Genomic DNA, 18,304 nt, shown 5'->3' on the forward strand with positions numbered 1-18,304 from the left:
TACTGGAAGTCGAGATTATGTGTAAGAAGTATGTATTTTACAATGATAAAAAGATGGTTTAGAAGTTATGCATTTCAAAATCCTGTGAGGTTGATGGGGAAAAATACATAGATGGTTTATATCTTCACCCATGCTGTCCATTTATTTTCAAGGTAGGATTATGTGTCTGAACATTTTTAATGTTTTCTTCTGGATATGTACATTTGTATTTATGTGCTTGTAAACTCAGAGTCAGAAAGATGCATGTATTATTTAAAATGAAAATAATTATACCAAGACAATATGTAGTACACCAATTAGGAAAATAAATTCAGATTTTGTTCATTTTCTCTGAAAAGGGATGGTACTTTTACATAAGCCTTGCCCTGAGTTTTTGTGATGTACTTTGACTGATGTTGCCTTTGTTGCCCCTTGGTTTCATGTTACAGTTCAGTCTTGCATTCCACGCCTGCAGAGGCTTGCAGCTGTCGTTTACACTGTTGCGTTACCAAAATGGAGCCCCTAGTAACCTATCCTTTAAAATGCTCCATCCCAAAAGCAAGGATGTTTGTTGTGTTTCTTTCTATGGTGTTGTGCACAGCAATATTATGTATACTTCAGCTAAAACTCTTCAAACCCCAACCAAAGGACTTTTATTCTTTTGAGCTGATGGATTTGAGAGGAAAGATGGTTTCACTGGGAAAATTCAAAGGCAAAGTAAGTTCACAGCACAGATGTTTGTCCAAGTATCAGAATATGTTGATTTCAAAGAAGGTTAACTGTTTTACTTAGATTTTAAATAAATTGTTTGATGCCTATGATTATTTGTAAATGATAATTAGATTATGTTACTTTTACAAGTATACTTTTAACATACACTAAACAGCATGAAGAAACAGTGAAACTAAAGGTTATGGAGTCAGAATTAAAAAAAACAATTGCACATATAATTCTTTTTTCTTTTAAGAAAATGTTATTTTGTGCTGAAGATTTGCACAACTATATTACAATGCTTCAATATATGCTGTGGTATACTTTTAAAACATATGCGTCTTCATACACTGCATTTTAAAGAAAATGTTAATGTCAAAAAACAGTGCTTTGCAGCACATCTATTTCTTACTAAAGTGTGAACCAACCACATTTTTACATTCTTGTAATACTGCTTTAACCATTCTGCTATGTATACAGAGAGAAATGTTTAAATATTTGTAACTAGTAAAGTGAATTATCAAATGAGGCCTGTGTAGTAAAGAACTCCATGTTTTTACTTCCACTAATGCTATTTCTCTCTCTTTCCTTTGGTTTATACTCCAGGCATCCTTAGTTGTAAACGTGGCCAGTTACTGCCAGCACGCAGACAGAAATTATAGAGCACTGCAGGAATTGTACCGAGAATATGGGCCTAATCACTTCACAGTCCTAGCCTTTCCTTGTAACCAGTATGGACAGTTAGAACCAGATTCAGAGAGACAGATTGAAGCCTTTGTTAAAGGGAAATATGCCGTCTCCTTCCCAGTTTTTAAGAAGATTAAGATTCTTGGACCCAAGGCTGAACCTGCATTTAGATTTCTGATTGGTAAATACATTACTTAGCTTTTCTTAACACTTCTGCAGTATATGCACTGTTATGTTTTTATTTGTTTTATTTCTAAATTATATCATGTAAATAGCAAATCATCTCCTAATATCTCATTTGCTTATTGTTGTTTTCCTTATGTGATGTAATAGACAAATTTGTTTAATAACAAAGCATTATAGCAAATAATCCTTTGAGCTCAAGTTTACAGGTTGCATACAGTGCAACAAAGTGAACAGAAACCTACACACTGCAGCAGTCAAGAGAATTGTACAGTTACTAAAATGCACATATAAACATCACCTGGATGAAAGAAGGCTGAATGATAGTATCATGTTTACATATGTTTATTTATATGTGTACTTATATTTGTTGACAGTCTGATAGAGTGGTTTGCTGTTTACGTCTGTAGCTTCACAGCACTTGACTTCACAGTTTGGTTCCTTGCAGGGTACATTTAGTATAAAAATCTGCATTCTATTTTTATGTCCACATGGGTTCTGTGTGAATGCCTGGTTTGTCTCACATCCAAAAAACATGCTATAGGTGAATTGGTGATCCTTCAAATTACATGCATCTGTTCATGTCGTGTGTTGGAATGTATGCATATCCAACAGTAAACTGGCATCCTATTCAGGATAAGTTACTCTGCCTTATGTCTACTAACTGTTAGGATAGACTTTTACTCCAAGACAGTACTAAAATGGATAAATTGGGTATCAGAATTAAAATGAATGAATTTATACATAAATAAAAGAGTTTTGTTGACTAGGTAAGTGCAAATGTATCAGTGATCTTTTTTTCAAGTGAAGCCCTACAACCATAATTCTCAAGAACAGTAGACATAAAAGAAAAAGTGATTTTACTACAATGTTTTTAAGCACACGTTATATACATCACAACACATTGCTTTTTGCCATTTAGCTATGGGTAGGCACACCAGCTGTATCAGTAGCTAGAGAAATAAAAGTACAAATGATTAAAGTACATTACTACAACACTTTACATCTGTAGCCAGATCATGAGTTAAGTAATGTCACGCAGTGCATTACATTTTTCAGGCGTTTATCTATGGGTAGATGCAGTTATAGCCTATGGCACCTGTGTGCAAGAATGCCTGCATAACAGTAATATAAGACAATACTGCCAGATGGGCACAGAAATAACTCTATGATAAGGGATTTTGTGTCAGCTAGATATGGAGAAAATTAAGCAGGAAATGCACAAAGAGAAAAACTGTTTACAAGAATATAGACAATGCATTATCAAACATATTTTATATATATATATATATATATATATATATATATATATATATATATATATAACATATATATATATATATATATATATATATGATATATATATATATATATGTTATATATATATATATATATATATATATATATATATATATATATATATATATATAGCAACAAATGATGTTTATTGTTTACATTCACTGGTAAGGTGTGCATCTAAGTGGCTTGGAAAACAGTAGCATGTGTATTTTCTTCTTGCCAGCAGCTAATTTCTCTACTAATGTTTGAAGAAAAAGCATGTTATTAGGTACAAAATGCATGGTGCTTCTTGAGCTACATGTTAGGTATAACAGCACACAGAGTTGTGATCTACAGTACAGTTATGAAGAGGAATTTCTGGTGGTGAAGATTATGTATAGTGACATTCACATAGCAAAGAACATAGATAATGTAAGAGTAGTGTGTGTTCTTACTGGGTAAACCTGTGTAGACTAATTAGGTATAAGTAGAGTAGACTCTGGTCGGTACTTGCGTATTATCACAGCCACGTCACACATGTCAGCATTCATCATTTGAACTGCTTCTTAAGACAGAAGTTGTAAACTTCATGACACCCATGCAGATGGACAATACAGTTGCAACTGCTAAATCCTACACAAATACACTCTATAAGCACTTACACGAGTGCATTGATCATGCTATCCCAAACAGAACCAAGACACTATCCTCCAAAAAAAGGAAGCAAATCTGGAAGCCAGTCTGGTGGTCCCCTACCATAAACAACAGAAGGAAGAAACTGTTGCAAAAGAGAGTAAAATCCCATGAGTGGAGGAGCTCCCTGGTCAGCCTCAGTAAGAAGCTGAGATCCCTTATAAGATCCTCCAAAGCTAGCTACGAAAACAAAATTACCACTAAATCCAAGGACAACCAGAAAGCATTCTATAGCTATGTCAAGAATCTAGATGGCAACACCCAGATCTGCTCTGAGTTACAGCACAAAGGCACAAAAATGACAGAACCAACTGATATTGCCAACATCCTGGCAAATCGGTTCAGTGCTAACTGTATCCCCCTCTCACCCCCTAAAGGGAAGAATGCAGAGTCCCTGTAATCACAACTACGCAGGTAAAAGCTGCACTCTCTAAAGCAAAAAACACAGCATCCATGGGACCGGACAACATCCCTGGCTGTGTTTTACATGAACTTCAGAACAAACTGGCTCCCCACTTAAGCACCATGCTCAGTAATAGCCTCGCATCAGGCTTTGTGCCCACTGAATGGCACACAGCAATGGTTATCCCACTCCATAAAGGGGCAGCCATCACTGATCCCGGGAATGTTCGACCTATTAGACTGATGAGCCTGGTCTGCAAGGCCATGGAACGTGTCATCATGGAACTCATAAACAAAGAAACTGGTAACCCCCAAACTCTGGATCCCACCCAGTTCGGGTTTGTGAAAGGCAGATCATGCCTCCTGAACCTGATCGATTTCTTTGAGGCAGTCACCAAAGCCGTGGATAAGGGTAAGGTGAGTCACACAGCCTATCTTAACCTCGCCAAGGCTTTTGACACCATCCTCCATTCTGGAATTATAGCTAAACTCACTAAACTAGGTATAAATCCCTACATCACAAGATGGGTTGCCAACTGGCTCACTGACAGAACCCACACTGTAAAAGTTGCAGACTCCAAATCTGACCTCAAGGCAGTGACAAGTGGAGTGCCACAGGGTTCCGTCCTGGGACCTCTCCTGTTTGGTATCTACTTCTCTGAAGTACAGGCTAACACAGAAGGCCTCTGGCTGATGAAGTTCGCAGATGACTGCAAACTGGGAGCCATAGTCAAGTCCCCATATGATGTGGACATCCTACAGAAAGTCCTCACTGAGACAGATGCCTGGTGTCAGAGGCATGGCCTCAAGCTCAATGCCAAAAAGTGCAGTGTCATCCCCTTTGGTAAAAACTCTCTACCTATGAACTACCACATAGGCAGCAATCTACTTAACACCGAATGCGTGATAAGAGACCTTGGGACCCAGGTGGACAGTAGTCTCTCCTTTGATAGTCACATCGCCACAGTAGTCAGGAAGTCCTTCTACGTGGCACACCTCATCATAAAAGGGTTCTCATCCAGGAAAAAAGAGGTCATTGCTCCCCTCTACTCGTCACTCATTAGACCCATTATAGAGTACAACGCCCCTTTTGGAATGTACCTCACAAGACATCTGCAGCAGTTGGAAAGGCCACAGAAGTACCTCACAAAGAGGATTACTGACCTCAAACAAATTCCCTACATTGACCGCCTCAAAAAACTCCAGCTTTACTCCATAGCATATCTGAGGTTATCTCTGCCTAACATATAAAGCTATGTCAAACCCAGAGCTGTTGGACATGCTACACCTTAAGAAATACCAATCCCTCCAAGCTACACACGCTAGGGACCCAAACCTTGTCACCACAATAAACAGGACATGCTGGAGGGATAGATTCCTGTCCCAGAGACTTCCTATACTCTGAAACAAGCTACCCATCTATGTCAAGCAAAGTTCTTCATTAGCACTCTTCAAGAAAAATCTTGATGAGTGGATGGGAAATAGGAAATACACCCCGGGGATCACTTCTGTGTCTCTGCTGGACAGTGGCACAGGAAAATAACTTTCTTGGGTGGCATAAGCTATGATACCTTGCTGGCTAGGCTTACGTAGGCCCTTGGACCGATAGCCTAGTACCTACCTATGAACCTATGAATGAGTCATTCAGTTTCCGCGGGTGTTGCCAGGTTAAATAAGTAACTATCTGTGACATTGGGGTCTGACTGTATCAGGATTGTAAAGAAACTGAAACGATTGACTTTCCCGACCACAGCGGGAATGTATATGGCAGCCCAATTGTAAATGCTTCCTTCCTGTCAGTTGTCATGAAGTGCGAAGGAGTATTACATAAACGTGCATTTCTTCTGGTATTTGTATTAATTTATTTTTGTAAACCTTCTATAAAAAATGTGGACTTCTTTTCATAAAATCGGGAAATAGCCTTTGTGTGTAAGTGACAATGCTACAGACAACTTCATCCCAGCGAAGTATTTGGATAGTGCTCCTTCTACCGATTAGCTCAGTCCCCATAGCTATCATAACCCCTGCTTACTTTTTGGAACTGTACACTTCATTGTACAAAATTGTACACCCTTTCGAGAGGGAGACATAATGTCCTCAGCCCCATGTCACATGTCATTCTTGAAAAAGGGAAAGATCACCTTCCCTTTTCAAAGCACTGTACCCAGTGTGAGTCTCCCATCTGGCTCAAGTGATGGCTTTCAGGAAGTAATAGCATTCCATGGCAAATTACACGAAACGGCTGTCCCGGCTGCAGGAACAGCCGCTCATTCCCAGTGTCCAGAAGTTTTATTTTCTGTCTCCTGTTGTTTATGTGTGTCTGTCTCTGTCAGTAACCCCCATTGTCATTTCCTCATGTAGTTTGGGAGGTGCTGTGAAGTGGATGACCAAGAAGTTGCAACCATGGCCTGGTGTGGAAAGTGGTTGCGATAATATGTAAATACCCTATGGTCTAACTCCAGCCATAACTAGGAGACAAGAGCCTGACAGTGACAGTCATTGTGATGAATCCCAGCAACAAATCTGCATTGATAAGTAACCTTCAATTTATAATAACCAACTAGCTTTAAATTAGTACTCTGCCACTAAGAAAAAGTAAAGGGGAGAGAAGGCTACCTGTATTTATACATACAAGTCTGCATATGTACATACAGATGAGCAGACACACATACATGCCGCCCACACACACACCCACACATCTATAGAGCATACACACACACGTGTATATAGAGCATGCACACACGCACACACGCACACACGTCTATAGAGCGTATACCCACACACACGTATATAGAGCATACACACACACACACACACACACACACACACACACACATATATATATATAGAGCACAAACACATATATAGAGCACACATGCTCACACATACACACCCATACATATGTATATAGAGCACACACGCATAAAGGTTCATAGGTAGGTACTAGACTATTGGCCCTAGGGCCTATATAAGCCTAGCCAAAAGGTACCCTGGCTTTTGCCACACAAGAAAATGATTTTCTTGTGCCACTATCGGACAGAGCCACAGAAGTGATCCCCGGGGTGAATTTCCTATCTCCCATCCAATCATCAAGATTTTTCTTGAAGAGTGCTAGTTTGTTCCACACACACACATGATTATAGCGCACACACACATACACACATATAGAGCATGGCTCAGCATGCACATACACACAAACACACATACATGTATGCAGATCGCACAGACATGCACACACACACACATACATACATGTACATAGAACTTTCTTGACAGGGAGCCTCTGATTGATCATTAGAAGAGAACTTTCTTGACAGGGAGCCATTGACTGATTATTAGAAGATACAAAATTCCTGATTACCAAAGTATTTAGTAAGTCCTTCTCAACTACCACAGTGCTGTGCAAAATCTTAAGGTTGTTTGTCAAACCATAGTGATCTCCTCATCCAGAAACTGTTTAATTGTGTCTATGGTCTTGATGCTCCTTTTGGCTCGGTTCCATTCAGTTCCTCTGTAAATTAAGGAATATAGGTATTTTTACATCCCAAAACACAGCAAAAGATAATCTCTTGATTATTCTGTAGGACAAAGAATATAGGAATAGTTAAGCCCATTTAGAATAATGGTATTTTTTTCTTTTTCTTTTTCTGTCCAGCATCTATGAATCCTTTCATTCTGATTAATCACGTAAGTTTTGGAGAGGGACCATAATGTTGCTGAATATTAGGGCAGTAGTGTGTTCAGACTTCCAAAAAGTAGAATCATTTGGTTATTTGTTTGTTTACAGCTTAGATGCAAAGGTCACATACAAATAATTAGGCTACAATGAAAAAGTGCACTGTGTTACACTGAAAACATGGTACAACATGCAAGCAGTAATGATACAAAGCAAAGTAAACAGAGTAAACACAAAGTGTACCAAGTGAATTGCACAGATTAAATGCAGAGCACATTACAGGCTGCAGATAAAGGAGAAGACCGCAACTATTGTAAAACCACAATTTACAATGGATCAAAAGAAAGCCCATTAATGATTCTACAAGTAACACTGACTTAGTAATTAGACCAGTTGTAGCACTAAATCATAAATTGGATTCATAGGCCTGAATATTAGTTGAACAAGTGGAAAGCTAGGAGTGCACAATAATTCTGAGTAGAAATAAAATCAAATATAGCAGAGATTACTTTCATATAATTCAAAATATAAGGAAAGTTTGGAGTTTAGCTTAATACTATGGGCAGTATAGGTTTATGCAAGGTAAAACTAAACCATACAGTTAATGCAATGAACATCTGGTCTGGAAAGAGATAAGAGATCTAAAGGAGACAGCAATGGGCCAAAAATGGAACTCACATATTTCAAGAATTAAAGAGTAGCTAGTTGGGGAAGTAATACCTTTCTTTGGGCATTGGAACAAAGCTACTCCTAATTGCAAGCAAGGTAGTGGAGTTTCTGAAATAGTGATGCAGACTGTCCAAGGCCATGGGCCTCAAAATGGAGAAGTCATGATCTCATGATATATAAGTATTAGCTGGTCTGACAACTGCCAGGGCCTCCTCAGCATGTGACCCAAGGGAGTAAGTGGCAAGTTTTGGAGATAAACTGGAAGTGTCGATTTTAAGGTCTTGTAGATGAAGGTTACAAGGATGAGGTCTGACCTATCTCTTATGGGGAGCCAATCAGCACCTGTGAGAGTGGTAAAATGATATTTATATTTTGGTGACAGTATGATAAATTGTTACATTTTGTCTGAGTAGTTACGGATCACAAAGACCTTTCAATTGATGGAGTGGTAGGCTTTATTCCTCCTGTGGCTAAAGTAAATCATTTTCAGTGGCTGAGTAAGCTTTGTGGTGTGCAACCTGGAGAACTTTCTGTAGCCAGACTCAATGTCTCATTAATTTTGTTTTTAACTTGGTTAATGTAGGTAATCACAGACAGGATAGGGTTTAAGTGAAGACCAAGGGATATTATTGAGGGGAATGAAATATAACAGATGGTGGAAGGTACTTTAACCTGGCTGTGGTACCAAAAACATGAATTTTGTTTTGTTCTACTTACGTACAAGCTGTTTGTCTTCTAAACAGGAAAGGAGTTTGGAGATGTCCTTAAGAAAGTCAGCTTTAATACCATCTTTGGATGATGTTGATAACATAAGGACTAAGTCATCAGCATACATTAAATGTTTAGGTTGAGACTAGAGGGCAAGGAGAACAGAAGAAGTCCCCAGAAAGTCCCCAAGGGGACACCTGAGCAGAGGGCAGCATTGGATGATAGACTGGAATTCTCCTTTACATGAAAAGACACATTGCATTTGAAACAGTTGGTGGCATCATTACAAAAATAAACATACCACAGAGGGCTGAAGTGGAGGTATTGGATAATAAGAGTTAAAAGCTCTGCTGTAGTAGACAAAGAGAATGCCAGAAACCAGGTTTCTATTCATGGCAGTTAGGACTAAGTCTCTTAGAGAAAAGCCTGCAGTCTTGATGCCTCTCTAAGAGGTGAAGCCATGACAGCATCTAAAAGGACTATAGTAGGAGTTTAAATATTGAGAAGCTGGGAGGTACACAGCTTTTTTTGTAGTTTCTTTGCAAGGGCAGGAATGAGGGAAGTTGATTGTAAGCCTGATGTCTGAGCATCAGTTGGTTTAATGGAAAGGAAAGATATATGCTTCTTTCTATATGGTGAAGAAGTTGACAAAGGGAGAAATTGGAAATGGATAAAGTGGTTGAGAAATGTAACTGTTTTTTTAGAAACAACAGGTAGATACCATTACTTCCAGGTCAGTCGTAGTTTGGTGAATCTTGAATATATCTTTCAGTTTGTTTATGAGAGATTTTCTTAAGACAAAATAGAGAGGGAACTGAATTAGATTTGAATACAAAATGTTGTCCAATTTGAGAAGGGGAAGGTGACAGCAAGTGCACTTGCAAATTCCTCGGGTGAGAAAAAGGTGTTGGTCTGTTAGTGTTTGTTGTTTCTTGAAATTGTATTTATTTCCTCAAAAATCATCTTGGGTTTGAAAGTAGAGAAGATTGTTTGGCTTTGCAGTTGTGGTACTTTTGTTCATGCATCTGCTTTTTGTCAACGTTACATAGGGAAATATAATCTTTCTCTAATTAAGTAATAGCAGTTGTGTTACTAGGTGGCCCAGGCTTTTTGTCACTTAATTTTAACAGGTGTTGTAATTCTGTGGCCAGCCAGGGTTCCTTGTTACTTCTTCTTAATCCATAGACTTATGGAAAATGTTTGTCTTAAATGATAATATAATGTAAATAAAAGATTGAGAGGGGTAATAATCAAAAGAGATGGAACTGAAGAAAGGGATCTAGTTAAGAGAGAGCAGATCATTGTTTAGAGAATGTACACTACAGTTTCTATTTCTGATAATAAGAAGAAATGATGAGACTTTGGGGGTTTAGTGGACTAGACAAATAGGATGTGACGAGGATCGCCGAGTATAGGAAGAATGTAATACTGTGTATTTTATTAGGTGTCTTCCTCAGAGATAATCTAATAAAGAACAATTATTAGAGATAAAATTGGGACTGGAGAGGTCTTGAATGAGTTGACAGAGGCTGTAGTTAACTAAATAACTGATTATGTCATGATGGAAAGGACCCAGGAGGTTTAAATTGAAGTCTTCCAAAAGAAAGATGTTTATTTCTATGAATCTAGGGAACAGAGTTTGAAGAAGAGACTCACTCCATATACACCACACTGTCTTGGTTACCACTTTGTGTCTGATTCCTGTAAATATATACAAAACTATTCTTTCTCCTTCCATATTGTTATCTTACAAGGTATGTCTTTCTCAGTCCCTCTGTCTCCTTGGACTCTGTATCTTTACCATTACTTGTCTCTTGCTTAGTCCTCTAAACAACTTTTGTTTCCCCCTACGTTTTTCAATTTTCCACTTGTAAAACGTGCACCTCAGCATGGTATAAAGTTTGTACATAGTATCTCTCTCGTTTTTTGTGACTAGTTTGTATTACCTTTGTGTTCCACTGCTGGTTGTAGATGTGACATTATTGTTGCTACCATTTTGAATGTGACCCAGTTAGAGCTTACAAATGGTCATGCTGTAATCAGTTCTCTACCTCAGTAACTGAAATGTAAGTAAAGTTATCAGGACAGATAGGAAGGGTGAGATAGACAATAGCAGTGATGAGGTTGGTAGTACTGTGAAGAGAGACATTAAACATTAGCCAGTTAGGATCATATTCATATGTAGCAGATAAGGTAACCAGATGTCTGCAAGAAAGATGATCCTTATATAGCAGCAGGTAATCTGTACCTTTCCAAAAGTTTGGATAGTCTATGCTTGAAGAGATATGACTAGTAAAATGGAATTTTAGGTACTAGGGGCTTGCTTTTGGCCATGTTTCCTGAAGACTAGAAGAGCTAAGTTATGTTGCTGAATCAGGGCTTGGAGTTCTTAGGATATACTGGGTTCATAGGTAAGTACTAGGCTAGCTGTTCTTGTAGGCTTTCGTTCTAGGCTGTGCATAGGGCAGTACAGCTTCTGTGGAGTGTTCTTTATTCAGAAACATATTGAAATAAACCTTCCATCTGCCTTTGATGGCCTCTGGACTGGTGAGCAGATTGTTGCTGACATCCCTTATCAATGGTTCTCTGATGACTATCTTCTTTGCCTTTCTGGCATTGCCTTGCAACCTGCTAGATCTTCTTTGTGCATCTGCTGAGTCACTTTCTAGAAGCTGGTAGAGTTTCTCTGATGCCTTATTCTTTGCCACTACATTTATTCTCTTAGCCATGTTATTAGACAACCAGTACTTCTTAGCCAAGTCCATCTTGTCCACTTCTCACTTTTTCCTGCACACCTTCTTTCTTGTGATAACTTACCAACTGAGAGAGGTAATGACAGTTAATGTGATACATTCACCATATAGAAAATGAAAACTGATGATAGTGATGATGATGATGACGATGAGATGGTAATGATGGCTGCACCACTAGCTTCTTTATGTACCTTTATAGCTCAACCTATTTTCTCTTCTTCCTAAGGCACTAGGGAGTTTTTCCTTGAACTCCTTGTGCTTTCATACCAGTCAACTTCCAGATCTTCAGCCTATGTTTCTATGCTATTATTTTTAACACTTTTTTGTGTTCCCCTTCTTCATTCTATGATGTACCCCAGTGCTCCACATCCATCACTGAGTCTGTTAGCCATTCCTTTCTGCACAAAATTGTTGTTTTTGGCTGGAATCAGTATGGAACCTAAGAGTGTCCTGGGAGTTTGTGCTATCAACCTTTTTTTTTAATGGCCTAGCCTATTACTCCCCCTCCTGTGTGATCACTGTGATCATTGTTTGCTTCTTAGGGGTAATGGGAACATGTAGATTATCACCACCCCTCCACAACAGCTCAGCCAGGTCCACCACCCTTCCCCTTCTTTGCCCCCCCCCAAAATCCCCAGCCTCCATGGATCAACATGGGAGAACACGAATATGACCTATCTCAGTCATGAGATGGGCATGCCCATCCCTTCCTACCAGCACCTCAGACACCTGAGCCACTAATCCAACCATTTACCTGGGCCATAGTCAGGGTTTATTGCTCTGTGCTATGGTGCTTGCTTCAGTGCAGTCTACATTGAACCTACAGCCTTCTCTTTCCACTCCTTGCAGCTGACTGTGGCTAATAGTGGTTTATGCTGGGGGGCTGACTTTGCAATATCTTATTTTACCCCAATGTCCTTCTCCTTCTACATGAGTTGCATACCTATTAACTTTGCATATAATCTGCAGACTGTCTCTCCTGATAATCTATATGTCAGACACCAATTAACCTTTTGCCAGACAGAAATATAGAATGACCTTTCCTTCATTGTTCCTGGTCCTGTTTTTCAACCCAAGTGAACCCAGGTAGTCTTCATATCCTGTTCTGCCTAGCCCCTAATGGGTGTTCAGGCCCCTCATTATCAAGACCAGCTTATTTTGTCACACTTTATCTGGGAGTTGCTGCAGCTGCTGCTCGAATGTCCTGTTTTCTTCATCTTCAAAGCCCTGCTGTGGGACATAGGCTGAGATTATAAAGACTGCTCTGTCTTTACACTGGGCTCAGATTGCCATGATCCTGTCACTGAGCCTGATGATAGCCTACTTACACTTTATTGCAGCCTATGTGATCAAAGATCTGTACTTTGAATTTGGAAGTTGCAATTGACTTTATTACAGTTTTTTTTTTTGGATTATGCAAACTAGTGCTGCACTTTCTGTGTTTTTTTTTTTTCCTTTATCTTCATTGTAGTGTGACTGTGAATTTAGTGTATATAAGGAAAGGTATGGGGTAGAGGGAGTGGAAGAGAGGGATGCATTCCCAAAAGTGTAACCTGTATTTTTATTTCTCAACCGAACGTAGGTAAAGCTATTGATGACATCCTCCACTGTCACAGAATGCTCTCTGTCAAGACAGTTCCCACACCATTATCAGTCTGTCTTCCTCCTGAATAGTAGACTTTGGATCCCAGGCCAAGAGACTTTGCCATACTGCCCTTCCACCTTGACTCCTGGATACCAAGAATATCCAGTCTCCTCCTTACCATCATGTCATCCACTTCTAAGTTGTGTCCAGTCACTCAGCCTAAATTCAGTGTAGCAGTCCTTGGTTACTTTTTGGCAAGTGACTGAATTTATGTTCAGCTTTCATTTAATAGAGCTATTGAAGGTAATCTAGGTTGGGCAAATGGACCCCAGCTAGCTAATATCTTATTAGCTCAGGGCTGCTGGGCTTTAGGGTGAGCACCCACTGACCAATAAGGGTATGTAGACCTCTCCCACAATTAACATTGAACCCTGGCATATATCAGAGTAGTTTGGTTCCTCAACCTGCTTAGCACTGGTACATACCCATGCCCCTTTTTGTTGATATTAGTCAATGTGACCAAATTGCCTAGAACCAGTTTTTACATCGAGTGACTAGCCTTGACATAGTACACAGTTTGTAATCTCTGTTCTCCTACCTGGAGGTTACTGTGCATCCCAACTGATGCCTAAAGTGGTTACTCACTTTTGTGTGCACTCTATAGGCAAGTTCAACTGTCAGGACTGGGTTAGCATACTTTTAGACGTGTGAGGAACCCCACAAAGACATAGGGAGAACATGTAAATTCCACACAGACAGTGGTGGGATGAGACATTATGCTTACATGTGAGAAAAAAGATCAAATTAATCTGTGTACAAATATATAACTTTTCTGTTTAGCAATAAAAAGAACAGTTTAAAAGAAATTAACTTTTGAAAAATAAGGCAATGAAAAAAATGCATTACAGAAAATCTAGACTCTCAGAGCTTCAGACCCCAGACCCCTAGTTGCATAAAATGATTTTAGCACAGGCTTAGTAGGGGTCCTTGTCCTCAACTTAACATTACAGACACCAGAAGGGTACCCAGAGAGTGATTATTTTTTTTTTTGATGGGGGGGGGGGTAGAGAGACAGGTATGGTTCCCATGCATGAATTATATATCATTGCAAGTATTTGTCTTCTCATTTTATTGGGAAACTACTAGTTTGTCCAAGTTTGCTTTGAACATTAAGCCATAAACATAACTTGCTTCTTCCTTTATGAAAAAAAAAAAAATTACTAAATATCTTTCCATGGTCATGATTGTTCAGATCAGCATTGGCTTAGAAAGTTCGAAACAAGCTCTAAAATATTGTACAGTGCACCTCAGAACATCCATAATCTCATTTCATCCCCATACTTAAGTCAGTTATTTCCTTCATATGTATCACAGTGTAGTTTTGGCCAGGGTATGTTGAAAGGATTGAGGAAAAAGCTGAAAAGTAAGACAGTGAAAAAAGAACATGAAGTAATCTTTCTGGATGGGGTGGAAGTTATAGAACTCAGGGAAACTAGCCAGTCACTGGTGTGGTGCAAGGGGAGAATTAGTATGCAGTGGGAGGCACCATGGAGTCTTTTGCCCAGGGCTTCACTTCACTTAAGGTCAACACTAATCTTTACATCTACAAATAATCACATTTCCAGCACCTGCCATTGAATTGTTTTCTTCTTCCTAAGAAATTGTTGTGGACTGATTTCTCTGTTATAATTTTCCATTCTTTGTGTTTACTTTTGCCATGAGTTTCATTGATCAGTAATGCATTCCAGACTTTCACTTTCAAATAGGAATGAATCAGGCATCACAGACCATTCTGAGGCCACCTTTATGTGACTTGCAAAAAACAGAATGACAAATCCTGAAGCTTTTCAGAATAGTTTGTTTTTCAACCCTGGTGATTTTTCTGTCATGGAATCATTGTACCTTTTCAAGTGGCTTCATGTGGCCTGTTTGAGGACAGCAGTGATTCTTAGTGGCTCATATTAGTGCAGTATAATGTGGTAGATTCATCTCCTGAGTGTGATTAGAAATGCCTTTTACAGCTTGAGGGCTATAAAGCATGTGTTTCAGCTTTCATAGATTGACACCAGTCAAAGTTTAATGCCTTATTTACCATAGTCACTAGATGTTTAATGCCAGAATAAGTTTTACAATTTGACCACCTATTTGCAGCCCTAACTTATATTGCACAGCAGTGAGCATTGCTGCCTTAAAGTGCTTTCAGTTCTATGTTGGGGTACTTCTTGTGCAGAGTGTACACATCTTTGTTGTGTCTGCATGGTTTTTGGTAGATGCTTAGATTTCTTTCTCTGTATCAAAAACAACCTTAGCGAGCCACTTATCCCTCTCTTTTCTGAGGTAGTGAGGCCGCTGTCTCATGTTTACTAACAATCCACTTCTAACACATACTGATTCCAGCTGTGAGACATGCACTTATTTACCTAAATTGGAGATTTGTCTCCCCGTGCTACCCATGGTCTGTAAACAGCACCACAACATTATCACACCCCCAAAACATTTCTTCTACATATGCTGAGGTTTTAAAGAAGTCCTTGCCTAAGAGTACTAGGCCTTGTACGTATCCTGTCAGCTCACCTCAGTAATTAAACTATTAACATCACACTCACATCTGCACCTATGATGTATAGCCTGTACCTTTAAGATCCCATAAGATGGCTGTAGCACATCTCAGAAATGTCTTAGTCATCACCGACTCCATTGTAAGTCAGACAGACAGACTCAGCACTCACCAGGTTAGCAAAAGATAAGGTGATGGTTGCCTATCAGGTGCTAAAATGACAGATGTCACAAGGGTCTAACACTGCCCAGTAAATGATTATGACCTTGTAAATGCCTGTGTGAGGTGAACAATCTCACACATTCCACCATGGTGGAGATGTAGAGAGACATACTTGAGATCTTCATTCATGTCTTCAAAAAATGTAAAATCGTCACATTGAAGAGCATTCCAACTTCATCAAGAATGATGCATAAATTAAAGGATAAAATAACTGAAATTATTAATTGGATAGCAAGTTGGTCTCATTCTAGGGTCATACAGTGTGTGTCTGCATGGGATGAAATAAATAGTCAACAGATACACATATAAATCAACTGCTTTGATAGGGATGGCTTGCACCACTGACCCTTTGGTTACTTGCTAAAACATTTGCTACCTCCATAGGACCTTTTTGGCAGAGCTCACCTGATAGATATTCTAACATAGCAAATTCTAATCCAGATAATATCAAGGCAGCACTGTTTACTGTCACAATCCTTAACAAGAAAATATCTGAACTTGAGACATTACCCTCAAAGATATCAGCATCTGTAAATTAACAGAAACCCGGTTCTATTGTAATGTTAACACTCCCTCTAGTCTTGGGTACAATGCCTATCATCTGTGCGAGGGAGAATTTTTCTGTATTCATAACCCTGAAGTCTCTTGCCAGATTCTACATGATAGTGATTTGGAACTTGTTGAAATCATAGTAACACTCAAAAATTTAATTATCACATTACAGCCAGTTACAGAATCCCGTCTATTATCCCTTCAGGGCATGCTGAAAACCTTAATCTGAAAGCTTAGAAATTATACTAAATACCTTTCTTATCACTGACTTCAGCTCTCCACACATAGACTGGAAAATGCTGTCTACCAACAACAAATATGTTCAGAGATTTCTGGACTTCATAAATGTCAATACACATGACTAAATTGTCTTTTTATTTACCACAGGTGTCAATCTTGTAGATGTTGTCCTCATAAACATTTCTCACACTTGCTTGTTATTCTCCCTCTTCTCTCAGATCTGACCATCTTGCCACGATCTTATCCCTAAAAACTTTTTTAACCCTAATACCTCTTCAATATTCTTACTATAAAACTAGCTACTTACTGCTTACCAGTCTTATTAATAGCAACAAAAGGGATAGCTTCCGGATGTGGGAATTTGTGGACCGTCAATGACTACTTCTGGTGTGAGGTTAGCACTTATCTGCAACTCTGCTAGCAGCCATGTCAGTGGTACAACAGGTGGCATAATCATTTTAGTGCAGAAGGCTGTAGGTTCTATTCCCACCCAGGTAAATGGATTGCTGACACTGCAGTGCAGTATAAGAAGGGTGCCACACTCCTGAGTATATTGTCCTTCAGATGAGATGTTAAACTAAGGCCCCATATGCTTGAGTTGCTGGTAGCTCATGTTTATGTAAAAGATCCCAAGGTACCTACTAAAAAGAGTAGGGGAAGCTCCCCAGATATCCTTGCCAAATGTCCCCTAATACTATAAATAACATCTCAGGCCTCCTCTGAAAAGCACACAAAAGGGCTCTAAGTATTTTTTACACTTCTCTTATATACTGTGACTGTACTTTAGCAGTTTCAAAAGATATGCTGTCTGCTGCTTCTTTAAGTAGTTAATTGCCCTGTATAACACTGTATCTGTTAGTACAACAGATACCCAATCAACAAAGGATAAATAAAATCTTTAGGCTCAGAGTGGGTAATGCCATAATGAATAAATTTAGAACATTACTGTTAACTGTCTGGTTCATTTAAAGAAAGATTTATGACGATCCTTGGCTTTGGAAGTTAATTTTAATTTGTGTTGCATTTTGATCTTCCTTGTGGTAGCTTCCATATTGCTCCTGTTCTTTTTGATAGGGTCTTTAAAGTGGCTATGATCTTGATTTTTTTTAGAGGCCTGAATTATTATTTTTTCACTTGTTGTAGAAATTATTACTGCTGTCATTCTACCAAGGTGGCATTTTTGTTCTCTAGTATATTTGGTTCTGATTGAGACCTCTTGGTTTATGTTATTTGCCAGATGGGATTGAAATTCACTACCATAAGAGACAAGCTGAGGCTACAAGGGGGCACAGAATAATGTAATTGATTTTTGAGGGCTCTACATACAATTTTAATAGGTTTGCCCCTTTAAAGTGCTTGAATCCAGAAGTGTTTGTGTTGGTACCCTACAGGAGAAGATTATTGATTTG

At 38.9% G+C, this 18,304-nt stretch overlaps 1 protein-coding gene across 1 annotated transcript in view; it reads left to right on the top strand.

The window, feature by feature from the left end:
• The first annotated feature begins 430 nt into the window (after positions 1–430).
• Positions 431–18,304, top strand: part of GPX8 (glutathione peroxidase 8 (putative)) — a 62,293-nt gene continuing 44,419 nt past the window's right edge. The window contains exons 1-2 of the mRNA XM_044063911.1: positions 431–696; positions 1,297–1,558. Of these exons, the coding sequence (XP_043919846.1) occupies positions 493–696; positions 1,297–1,558 (466 nt within the window). The 5' untranslated portion in view covers positions 431–492. The remainder of the gene's footprint in view (positions 697–1,296; positions 1,559–18,304) is intronic.

This window comes from Protopterus annectens, chromosome 2.part2 (genome assembly GCF_019279795.1).
Source record: "Protopterus annectens isolate FY-2018-M chromosome 2.part2, PAN1.0, whole genome shotgun sequence".
NCBI classification, from domain to species: domain Eukaryota; kingdom Metazoa; phylum Chordata; order Ceratodontiformes; family Protopteridae; genus Protopterus; species Protopterus annectens.